The sequence below is a fragment of the Sinocyclocheilus grahami genome, unplaced genomic scaffold (genome assembly GCF_001515645.1).
Source record: "Sinocyclocheilus grahami isolate Dianchi unplaced genomic scaffold, SAMN03320097.WGS_v1.1 scaffold2003.1, whole genome shotgun sequence".
In the NCBI taxonomy this organism is placed as follows: Eukaryota; Metazoa; Chordata; class Actinopteri; order Cypriniformes; family Cyprinidae; genus Sinocyclocheilus; species Sinocyclocheilus grahami.
Window position 1 is genome coordinate 79,828 of NW_015507182.1, and position 12,732 is coordinate 92,559.

Here is a 12,732-nt window from a genome sequence, read left to right on the forward strand (position 1 = left end):
TTTTTGTATGCTAGATTGTTTGTTTTTCTAGATCGAACTTCTGAAATGTATTAAGCCACTGCTAATCTTTAATTGAATGCGTTTGTATTTCTCTTTGTTGGTGAATTAAAAATTGTTTCGCATGTAGACTTTGAACATGGATGCATCCAAAAGTCACCATGACTTCCAATGATGGCATGATCTGACAACCAGGTACTGGATTTGTATAACAAACACTTTGATTCATAATAATGAATTTATTTTTGTGTAATATTTATGGGGTAAGAATGCACTTTTCAGATGACTCTCTTTTACTGGGATCTAAATATGTCACAATTTAAATATACCAATATTCTCTGTAAAGCCAGTCACGTAATGTATCCTACCTGTTAAACGCGACTGGTGAGACTTTTAATTTGTATTCCAGTTCCGCACACCGGATGTAGATTCGACGCTGAAGAGACGCTTGAGAAGATGAACTCCTGAATAGCTGTCAAGATTAACGTTTACAAACATCTACGCGGCAGATACGGAACCGTGACTAGATAAGGCTTCGACACATTCATTAAGGTATTCTTCCGCGCTTTTCCTCATTTCGCGAGTCAGTTGTTACGATCGTCGAAATGACGGAGAGCTCGCTGACTGCTGGCTGTTTTGATCTCATAGCCGTGCTAACGTTAGCTTCGCCTTAGCTTAGCATGAGCAAGATAGCTGTTCTCCCAGGCTGTGCGAGCGAGCTTAGACCCAGTTTGAGCTCATGCTACAGCTAGCATTAGCGTTACCCTTTCCTCAGTTCGTGGTTGCGAGAGGTTTGTCGTCACACATTGCGAAACACACCGTTGATGTAATATTGGTCGTATTGCTGTGGTGTTTTAGCAGCACGTCTATGATCTGACTTGCACCGCTCATTCATTCACTGTGTTAACTGTGTGTGGCATCGAGGACACACGTAAAGGTTGCTTTCCTTGATATTCGTGAGCTTTAGCCTTTAGCTTGTTTAGTTAGCTCGCTGATGCCATTTTGTTTTCAGTCTCTGGTTGCAGTCAGCTAATTATATTACTAAAAGGGTCTGAAAGCTGCTCAATCTAGTGCTAAAGTCGCTCGTGTGTGTGTGAGACGCGGGAGCTGATGGCAGCGGGCGCTGGATATTTGTGGAGGTCAGTGTGGATATTGTGGATGAGTTCTTCTGTGTCATCACGTTCTATTAGTTCTACAGCTTCAGTTTCTGAGCTTTCACGCTTAGTAACACATACAGCTGTTCCCTCACCACAGTGCAGCAGTGAAAAGAGACCCGTTTCAAACAGTGGTGCGTTCCCAACGTTGTTTAAGCGACATACACCGGTATTGCGTTATTTTCAAAATTCATATCATAACAAAAATAAACACCGGTATTCGGTATGAACCGGTATACCGCCCAGCACTAGTTTGTGGTCAGTGTATCTGTGTGTGTTTGGTCTGATTGACACTAACCTGTTGTTTCTGCTTGTGTGTGTGTAGTTGGATCTGACAGCTGGTCGCAGTGATGGAGGCTCAGGATAATGCAGATCAGGGCAGCAGCGATCAATCTGAAATACAACGCCGAAGACAGCTGGACCGTCTGGACAGAGAAGAGGCCTTCTACCAGTTCGTCAACAATCTCAGCGAAGAAGACTATAGGCTCATGAGAGACAACAATCTGCTTGGCACCCCTGGTAAATCCTTTGCTTTTAAATATCAAGATTATAAACCTAAATGTGCTTTACAGAGGCGTTTTGGCCATTGCATGTGGTGTAACTGAGCAGTGTTTTGGTTTAAGTGGTATTGGGTTGTAAATTGAATGAAGAGTGAAGCTGAAGTTATAGTTGCTGCTGAGTTTCAGTCTTATCCAGGTGCTTATTAGAGCAAATATTCAAGCTACATTTGATGCCTGCAAAATGATCACAGGCTTATTCTCGATGTTTTGGATTTCAGGCGTTAGGTGTTCTTTCATTCTGTAGCTCTAAATATCCCTTTTGGGTAACAGAAGGATGAATCAAATCCACAGACTTTGATAAATGAAAGTTATCTTTTTTTTTTCAGTCTCTCTCTATTGTGGCAGATAAGAGAGATTTCACAGAATTTCTGTGCTGCTCTTTTCCATACAGTGAAAGAGATCGTGACTCCTAAAATGACAAATGCTCAGTCCACAGTGTGTGCCGTTACAAGTCTTCAAAGGCCATACAATAGCTAGGTGCGAGGAACAGACCCAAGTTTATTGTACAAAAGTCGCTATACACAAATCTACCCTTACCTAAATGCACCTAAATTAATTGTTTACTGAAACGACAAAAGCTTTCATTTAGCCAAAACTGAACGTTATTTAAAGTCCGCAGTAAATCAAAATGTGCAATATTTAATTTGTTACTGCACATTGTTAGTCTTTTGTTAAATTTGTTACATTGCACATACAGCCGTATGTTATATCAACTTTTTAATTATATAATTTTTCTCCAATGTGTTGTTAAATATAAACATTCAAACAGTGGCTGTCATAAATAGAGATGGCTACTGAAACCCGGTATTAAATCGGTCCCGGTGCTAAATTATGAAAGACCGGAGTATCGATAAGCTCTGACATTAACGGTACTGGAGAAATTAAGAAAATACACATTCTTGCTATAAACACTTTGTCTTGCAAATTCTATCTCGCCAGAGTCGCCAGCTGTTTTTATATGCAATAATATTCAAACATTTGTCTATGATGCATTTTTGCTATTCGCAATCCAGAAGCGAGATCGCGCTCACGCGGAGGAGCTTCAGCACGCGCAACATGAAAGCCCCGTTTAACTGTGATGATAGAGGAGACACTTAGGCCTGTGCTGTTATATTAAGCTAATTTTATTTATTTATTTCGATTTTGGCTTCTAAGGATTGTAGCCACATTTCTTCTAGTGCAACTTCTTTCCCTTCACAGCGGTGCGCAAACGTTCCTCCCTTAAACCCAAACTTAACGTCCGAATCAGCTCAGTCGGTGATTGTTGTAAAATGCCATCTTTACTGTTGCTAAATTGCGGGACATGTTTGATAATAAAACGTTGAAAGCACAATCCGCACAAGAGACGCTGTTCCTCAGGCTGAAGTGTGTGCGCGGCGCTCCAAAACGGATGAGCAAATTAGAAGACTATAGGCTCATGAGAGACAACAATCTGCTTGGCACCCCTGGTAAATCCTTTGCTTTTAAATATCAAGATTATAAACCTAAATGTGCTTTACAGAGGCGTTTTGGCCATTGCATGTGGTGTAACTGAGCAGTGTTTTGGTTTAAGTGGTATTGGGTTGTAAATTGAATGAAGAGTGAAGCTGAAGTTATAGTTGCTGCTGAGTTTCAGTCTTATCCAGGTGCTTATTAGAGCAAATATTCAAGCTACATGTGATGCCTGCAAAATGATCACAGGCTTATTCTCGATGTTTTGGATTTCAGGCGTTAGGTGTTCTTTCATTCTGTAGCTCTAAATATCCCTTTTGGGTAACAGAAGGATGAATCAAATCCACAGACTTTGATAAATGAAAGTTATCTTTTTTTTTCAGTCTCTCTCTATTGTGGCAGATAAGAGAGATTTCACAGAATTTCTGTGCTGCACTTTTCCATACAGTGAAAGAGATCGTGACTCCTAAAATGACAAATGCTCAGTCCACAGTGTGTGCCGTTACAAGTCTTCAAAGGCCATACAATAGCTAGGTGCGAGGAACAGACCCAAGTTTATTGTACAAAAGTCGCTATACACAAATCTACCCTTACCTAAATGCACCTAAATTAATTGTTTACTGAAACGACAAAAGCTTTCATTTAGCCAAAACTGAACGTTATTTAAAGTCCGCAGTAAATCAAAATGTGCAATATTTAATTTGTTACTGCACATTCATTGCACATACAGCCGTATGTTATATCAACTTTTTAATTATATAATTTTTCTCCAATGTGTTGTTAAATATAAACATTCAAACAGTGGCTGTCATAAATAGAGATGGCTACTGAAACCCGGTATTAAATCGGTCCCGGTGCTAAATTATGAAAGACCGGAGTATCGATAAGCTCTGACATTAACGGTACTGGAGAAATTAAGAAAATACACATTCTTGCTATAAACACTTTGTCTTGCAAATTCTATCTCGCCAGAGTCGCCAGCTGTTTTTATATGCAATAATATTCAAACATTTGTCTATGATGCATTTTTGCTATTCGCAATCCAGAAGCGAGATCGCGCTCACGCGGAGGAGCTTCAGCACGCGCAACATGAAAGCCCCGTTTAACTGTGATGATAGAGGAGAGAACTAAACATTCAAACATCTGCTTACACTTAGGCCTGTGCTGTTATATTAAGCTAATTTTATTTATTTATTTCGATTTTGGCTTCTAAGGATTGTAGCCACATTTCTTCTAGTGCAACTTCTTTCCCTTCACAGCGGTGCGCAAACGTTCCTCCCTTAAACCCAAACTTAACGTCCGAATCAGCTCAGTCGGTGATTGTTGTAAAATGCCATCTTTACTGTTGCTAAATTGCGGGACATGTTTGATAATAAAACGTTGAAAGCACAATCCGCACAAGAGACGCTGTTCCTCAGGCTGAAGTGTGTGCGCGGCGCTCCAAAACGGATGAGCAAATTAGACTTTGAGCTTCGGGCGCTCGTCCAAACGATCAAATACACACAAAATGTCAAAATGGCCAGCTTGGAGAGTATTCACTTAAACGCAATTTATGTCTTAATTGGACGAGTACAGTTGGGAGAAAATCCTTTGTTTTATTGTATTTGTCCGTTTGGTTTACATTGTTTCTTTGTTCATGTTCTTACTGTATCTTATCTTATGTATATAATAAACTAAAAATGCCTGCGCACTGGTGCATTTACAAATTAATATTATTTTAATTAAATATTTTTTACATTTCAGAATATAAAGCAATGTTAATTCAGCTCTTAATTTGTTATATATATAAGCAGTATCGGTAAGAGTAGTAATACCGTTGAAACCTTAACCATACCCATCCCTAGTCATAAAACAGATTTTCATGACGGATTTATTCAAACATGCATACACGTATACATATACACTATATTACATAGCCTAATCATTATTTTTAGCAAAATGGCTTTATTAAGGTATGTGTAAATTTATGTGACTGATTAGCTGATGAGCGATTACACGAGATATGATACATTTCAGTAAGTTGTACTGTACTTTTCAACACCTTCTGATGTTTGTTCGTTTATTTTGTGTTATAACTAGTAGTAAACTGGAAGAGACGATCATTTCACATGCCACTACAGCAATCTGTCAGAAAATTTACATAATTTTGAATGCTGAGACTATTTTTATTAAAATCTTTTCCCCATTGTGTGCATGAAATTTATTTCTTAAACTTCGCTGTTTTGGTCAAATATTTTCGGCAGCAAATGATTGTTTGTTTATTTTATTTGTTCAATTTTGAGAACGCAAGCTACAATAAAAATTGAGAGATACATGTGTGCTTTGACACATGCGTGTACGTTTTAAGCTCCAGAACAAGTTCATCCCTTTGTTTTGATTTAGAAATTGTGAAACCATGGGTCTTTCGATTCCAATTTAGGTTTGCATTTTATTTGAATGGTTTGCCTTTTGTTTCTGTGCTCAGAGACTATTAAACAAACATAACACAAACTTATGAAGACACCCAATCCTTATGTCCCAGGACAGTGGAAAGGAATGTTATTTTGGAGCGTCCTTTAGCCATGTGCTCTGCCAGGAGATGGCATTCAATGGACATTTCTTGTCCTGGTAAGTCCGGAGGTTTTCAGTACTGTTCTGTTGCTGTTTAATGAGGAGTCTTTCTGGACAGCTACTGCATAAAGACTATAGACTTCATAAAGTTTGAAAACTCGCATTTGATGGTGAATTTCTGCATATCCAACTTCGTCAGAAGAAATTAGACTATTGGAAAGCACCTTGGATATGTTGTATCAAAAAAATGCATGTCATGTCATTTGAAACGTCTTGATCTTGTAAACTGTTAAACACTTTGCCCCTTTTTACACTTGGCATTAACGTAAAATCTCACTTGACCACATTTTAAATGGCAGATGCAAATGCACCCAAACACATTATGTGAACGGACTCTGATCAGATCACTGAAGCCACATAAAATTGCTGCAAATAGCCATGTCACTTTTTTTTAATTGAACCAATAAAGCATAGTGTTGTGGGTTCTTGGCTTTTTCTTTTTATTCTGCACTCACAATGTGAAAACAACAATATCTATTTATTTACCATATAATTATTTAGCTGGATTACATCTGGATCTTGTTTCTATTATTTCTCTTCCCAAAGAAACCACTAACTTTTTTTCTCCCCTTTTCTTCACTCGTAATACACATTACTGTAACAAAGTAGCAATATGAATTATCGAGAGGGGTTCGTAAAGAGAAGAAACAGTTCATCCAGACAGTGACCCCTCAAATATGCAAATAAAAACGTTGGTTTAGAAATATACAGTGTGAAACTTCATCTTATGAATATCCAGAAACATTTAGACCGCTCGTATTTATTGAAATGTGTTCTTGCAGTACTCCTAGTTAAGCAGTATGACGTAATGTAATACTCCTCCATGAATAATTTAGCATTTTTTCCTTTTGAAAGTCTTTTTGACAATTTAGATTTTGTTCAATAATCTTAATATGTTCTTTGTAACACTACTATTGTTATTTTATTTTTTATTTACTATATTTACTTTTATTTACTATATTTTTTTATTTACTAACGTTTTATGTTATACATATGTACTATTTCCAACCGGTTTCATTGTGTGTCAACATAGACATGCAACAGTTAACTGCAGTTGGATATGCAGTGTTTTGCTTTATTTGTTTTATGTGTGAAACGGTTAAATTTTTAACCATATCTCATTAATCAGGATGTTTTGTTGTGCCAGCCATGCAATTATTAATAAAATAATTGGAGTCTTGTTGCTTTCATTCACATTTCACCCTATCAACCACCATTGGTTGATAAGCTCAGTTTTCTTTACTGTGTTGACATTTCCTCTTGAAACCGCGAGTTTGACTGCAACTTTGTTTTAGACTTCGTCACACCAGTGAACTGTGATTTTCAGGTTGATGTTGCTAGTCTGAGGCAGGTGGCATTAAAGGGAAATGAATCTAGAGAGCATTTTATTGGGTGAGCATTTGCAATTTCCCCTCAGTGAACCATTTTTTTCTACCTTTATCTCTGAAGAACAAGACTGTACATTTTAAGTGTGCTTAGTTTCTGAAAGTTAATTTTGTTGATTATCTTTTAGAAGTGAACTGAATTTTAGATGACCTCAAACTAAAAGCCATACAATTCTGATTTTAGGGAGTCTTTAAGAGAAGGTCGAACTGGAGAACCATTGAAAATTCGCATGCGTGTAATTGTCCGGATTTGACCACAATGATCAGTGGTCAGGTTTACTTTACGTTCCTGCAAATTCCCCACTCTTTCTCTGGCTTCTCAATTCTAACCCATTTGTTTCTTGGCCAGGTGAAATTACGGCAGATGAACTGTTAAACCGCCTTCGGCAGGTCAAGGATGGCCCTGAGTCACCCAGCAATGACTCCACTGAGGAGAGAAGGGAAGGGCCTGCTGGTAAGTCAACTGTTTTTGTTTATACAGAATCCATACCATCCAGATGACTGCCATTTTAATAATTCCTTAAATAATATTCTTGTCATTCTCAGCAACAGAGATGGAGGGCACTGAGGAAAACCCCAGTGGGGAGACCCTTCTTGACTGGCTCAACACCGTACGACAGACGGGCAATACAACGAGGAGCGGTAACCGGGGTAACCAATCATGGCGGGCCGTAAGCCAAACCAATCCCAACAGCGGTGATTTCCGTTTCAGCTTAGAGATCAATGTCAATCGCAACCTAGCTGAGCAGCAAACGCAGACGGAAAGGCTGGAAGGAACCCAGGAGAGACCAGATGGCCCTGTGTCTGAGCCGGAGAGTCTTATGGAGACTGCAGAGGTGGTTGAGGAACCAGTGGTGGATGAGCTGGCAGTTATAGTAGAGCCAGAGCTTCCAGTTCCTATCACCCTGTCTCAAAACACGGAAGTAATTGCACCAAATCCACCATCTCCAGCTCCCCCAACTTTGCCCCCAGTAGAGCAACCACGTAGGGGTCAAATTAGGGCTCGCAGTAGAAGCCCAGAGCAGCGACGGACAAGGGCTCGCACTGCAAGAGGTCACTCGCCGCTCAACCTCGAAAGATTGGACGGACTTCCGCCTGCTCAGCACGACCTGCCTTCTCGCAATCCTGAGATCCTTCCAGAGCCCCAGGTCGAGGGAAGCTCGCGGACTCGGCAGTTGTTCCTGTCTAGGCAGAGCACAGTGGAAACGGAAACTCAAGAATCGGAAGCAGCTCCCGAGTTACCCGGCGCACCGGAGGAGAGGGAGGCAGCTGCTGGGGAAGCAGGAGCCTCAGGTCGTCGTCCTCCAACCATAATGCTGGATTTGCAGGTACGCAGGGTGCGTCCCGGAGAGTACCGCCAGAGAGACAGCATCGCTAACCGTACCAGGTCTCGTTCGCAGCCCTCCAACAACACTTTACTCTATGAGACTGAGCGCGGGGGTTTCCGCCGGACCTTCTCCCGTTCGGAGCGGGCAGGAGTGAGAACGTACGTCAGCACTATCCGCATTCCCATTCGCAGGATCTCGGACACTGGACTCGGGGAAGCCACTTCTTTGGCTCTGCAGTCTATGATTCGTCAGATCATGACTGGTTTCGGTGAACTTAGCTACTTTATGGACTCAGACTATCCAGACTCGAACCGTGAAGACAGCCCAGCTGCAGACCTCACTGATGGACTGGGTAACCCTGATGCTTCCACCGGTGCCGCTGCAGGTGAAGCGGACTCCTACCTTCCTGGGAATGGAGGCTCTAACCAGGGTGGTTTAGAGGCACGGACAGAGGAGAGGGAAGTGGATGATGTAGCGTCCGGTGCTAACAGTCCTCGGGAGAACCGAGGCAGACAGCGGGCACCCATTAGCTTGGATGAAACTGGATCTCTGCCCTTTCTGCGACTCGCGCACTTCTTCTTGCTCAACGAGGAAGATGACGACCAGCCCAGAGGTCTCACCAAAGAGCAGATCGACAACCTGTCCATGCGAACCTTCGGCGAGAACGATGCGCTCAAAACCTGCAGCGTCTGCATCACGGAGTACGCCGAAGGCAACAAATTACGGAAGCTGCCCTGCTCTCACGAATACCACGTGCACTGTATTGACCGCTGGCTTTCAGAGAACTCGACCTGCCCTATTTGCCGCAGGGCGGTTCTGGTTTCCACCAACCGAGAGAGTGTCGTCTAGCCAAAGTTGGTTTTGTGGCACTTCGATATCACTTCCTCCCTTCCCTTTACATTTATTACCTAGTCATGTGAGAACTCGTATTGAGATATTTTTTTCCCCATGCATCCTATATGAAGCCATCAATAAGTTTTATCAGATTTGCTGGTTTCCCCCAATTTACACATCAGTGTATTTTGACCCATCTTACAGTGGAATAAAATTGGTGCAAGGATGGAGCCCTGATCATTTACTTGTACTGAACATCAACATTCAGCAAAATTATAGGTTGAGGGGCAATGTAGAGTGGCACATACACTTTCATACTAAAAGAGAGATTTGAGTTGTACTTTTATGTGTTCCATATCAGATTACAAAGTTGTCGTTTTAATAAAAATGAATAATTTGAGGGTCAAGATTAGCGTTAAGGATCAAGAAAAGTGTAATCTGCTCATGCACAAATACATTTCAATTGGAAAATACATTGACACTTTTCATACAGTGTTGGTATGAAAGCATAGTGTGTGGTGTACCAGTTGCACCGTCATCATAAATGACTAAATACAGACAAATAGTAGTACATTTCACAGTAGTTCTGAGTGAATTCGTCACCCTGTATAGAAGAGACTTTGATTTGGCTTTTGAAGGTGTTCAGTAATACTGGTTTTGAAAAACATTTGGCCAGACACTTTTTACAGTTACAAACACAAAAGGCTGTAAATATGCTACATGGACACATCAGGTTGTATTTCTGCCCGTCTTCCCAAATGATGATGATGATGATGATGATGCATCAGTTGGCTGACTCAAATCTACTCCATATATCTTAATAAAAAACTTGGCTACGTATAGGCAATGTCGTGCAATGCTAATAAGGAAAATGTAAAGGACGTTTTGACATGTTGTAGTCTGTAAATATTAACGTTTAAAATGAAGACTTAAATGGAAGTTTTTCTAACAGTTCTGTACATTGAGAATAGCATCGTTTATCTTACTCTGAGGAGGAAATTATTTTTCTCATTATGTAATGGTTGGTTCATATGGGAGCTAAGATCCTTTAGTCCCATGCTAGAAAAACAAATGCAGTGTTATTTAGAAACAATAGATGAAATATCTGTCTATATTGTTTCTGTGTTGACTTGGGATACTAACCCTAAGCATAATGTTCTCCACCATGAGTTACGTCAACATTTCATGTATCATAAGCAAGCCAACCATTGTTAAAAATGCATATTCTTATGTTCTGAGGTCATGTATTATAAGAGCGAGTTACTCGATAGGATTTCGTAATTTTGTCAGCATCATATTTATAGCTTATATTTTGAGTCATCTTTTGACTAGCTTCCAGTTTGCTGTGTTTAAAATGAATAAAATGATTTCCTCACTTGACCGTTTCTCTGTGGCCTCGCCACCACGTTGAGTGCTGCTGTGGAATAATTGAGCTTACAGTGAACCTCACAGCCTACTGCTATCAGCCAGTCTAATTTAGCAATACATACCACATAATATGCTGTGAAAGGTTTATTTTTATTTTTTATTGGGGTTCTGCACATTCTGGTTCAAGGCTTGTATTTAGCAATAATATTGGTTTTCCACAAATGTTCAGCATTATTTTGAATTCTATTTGGATTCTTCAGGTGACATTTGCTTGTATCACACCAGTGCTTACGGCACACAGACATTGCACACTTTCTGCTTTCTGCTCGGATGAGAGACAACTACTAAATATTGATCAGTCTGTTCTGGCTTCATCAAGCCATAATGTTATTTGTATATTACAATAAAAAAACATGTACAGCAACGTGACTGCGATAGTTTGTTTTGAAAAAAACAAACAAGTTTGCATATTTGCGTATTCTATTATTATTTTTTTAAAATGTTGTTTGTTTTTTTAATAGTACTGTGTACAGTTTTTGCAAACACTAATATAAGTACGGTAAACATATGGTAAAAATATGGTAAACAGAAACCGAAGATGATTTGTTCTTTGAACTAAATCAGCTGTTCAAAATGACAATATGGGAGTATCACGATTTCAAAATGCACTTTTATTCCATCACAATGATCTGCCAATTGAAAAGACTGCTCAAAATAAGTAACTGTTGTATTAATCGTAATGCATGGTTTTATGGAAACTGGTGAGCAATATTATATATTTAGATCATGAAACTGTGAGGATAAGATCCATTGACACCAGATACCGTGAACATTAACTAACTGGACTACATTATCCGTGGATGTGATATTTCATTATCAGTGTTCATCACAGTCTCTATGGTCCTAAATGACACTTTTCCAGACCAAATTTTCAAATCTGATATCACTTTATGTATTCAGGTCCTTGTAATGAGAAGCTGTAACCAAGTCCACAAGTGTTGATGGAAATATAAAGTAACCGATATATATATATATACATACAGTCAAACCAAAATGTATTCAGACACTTTCAACATTTCTCACATTATCACAGTTTATTCGCTATAGTTTAGAAAATGGTAATATGAGTTAAACTGTGTCAGAACAAATTCATCTTGGTAATGTCAGATAACTTTGATAGAAAGGCATGTAATGAATTCAGCTGTTACATTTAAGTACACAATTAGATAATACCAATTTAGCTCAACTAATTACCAAGCAATGCTTCTTTTTGTTCAGTCTTCGGTGTAAAAAGATCGCATTAGCAATTAAAGAACTAACACTTAAGCAAAACATGCTCAGGTCACAGTGTCTGGATACTTTTTGCTCCCACATTTTGATCAGTTTTACCTGTAGTCCACTGCATGAAGAATGTTTGGGTATAATATGTCACAGTTTACTTTATTTTGCTATCCTCACTTACATAAATGAACTATAGTGTCCTGCACCCACTAGTACAATAAAATATCAAAAATTATATCTATATATGGGTGATTCTTAGACTATGGGCACTTTTATGTTCTTTGGTCATATTTATAAAAATGCATATCATTTTGGACAAATTCCTCTTTCTTATTCAAACTAACAATAAAACCACCTTAAAATCTTTTTACTACCTTTCTATTATGATTTTTTCAGACTTTTCAACCTCCTTATAGGTGTCAAAATCACTGTTTTCTCCTTGCCGCACACCCAGACGTTTAAACTTCAACAATGAAAATACAGTTTAAAAATATGACTTATCTGGTTACTATTAATGTACCTGAATGAAGCACTAGTAAAATAATTAAAATACATAATAGTATTTAATGTGAGACCACGATCAATATTACTTTTTATACCAAATATAGCTGTGGCACAGTATTGGTGTCATTTCCAGCACAACACTGTAATGTCCCTTTAAAAGGTTTGTGTGAAACATTGTTTAGGTGGCTTCTATGGAAGCGTTCAGTGACATCAGAGCACATGTTGGACAGGGAGGGAATTTACATTTTCATCAACAACAAATGAAGAAAAATCAAGGTAA

At 39.2% G+C, this 12,732-nt stretch overlaps 1 protein-coding gene across 2 annotated transcripts; it reads left to right on the plus strand.

Annotated features, from left to right (window-relative positions):
* Nucleotides 1–409: 409 nt before the first annotated feature.
* rlim (ring finger protein, LIM domain interacting) lies at nucleotides 410–11,091 on the plus strand. 2 transcript variants are annotated; one of them, XM_016260118.1, is made up of 4 exons: nucleotides 410–549; nucleotides 1,477–1,670; nucleotides 7,487–7,591; nucleotides 7,684–11,091. In XM_016260118.1, the coding sequence occupies exons 2-4, from the start codon at nucleotides 1,502–1,504 to the stop codon at nucleotides 9,312–9,314; spliced, it is 1,905 nt and encodes a 634-aa protein (XP_016115604.1). In that variant the 5' UTR covers nucleotides 410–549; nucleotides 1,477–1,501; the 3' UTR covers nucleotides 9,315–11,091. The 2 variants fall into 2 exon arrangements, with proteins under 2 accessions (XP_016115604.1, XP_016115605.1); XM_016260119.1 differs by lacking the exons at nucleotides 410–549; nucleotides 1,477–1,670 and adding an exon at nucleotides 3,119–3,159.
* The last annotated feature ends 1,641 nt before the right edge of the window (nucleotides 11,092–12,732 follow it).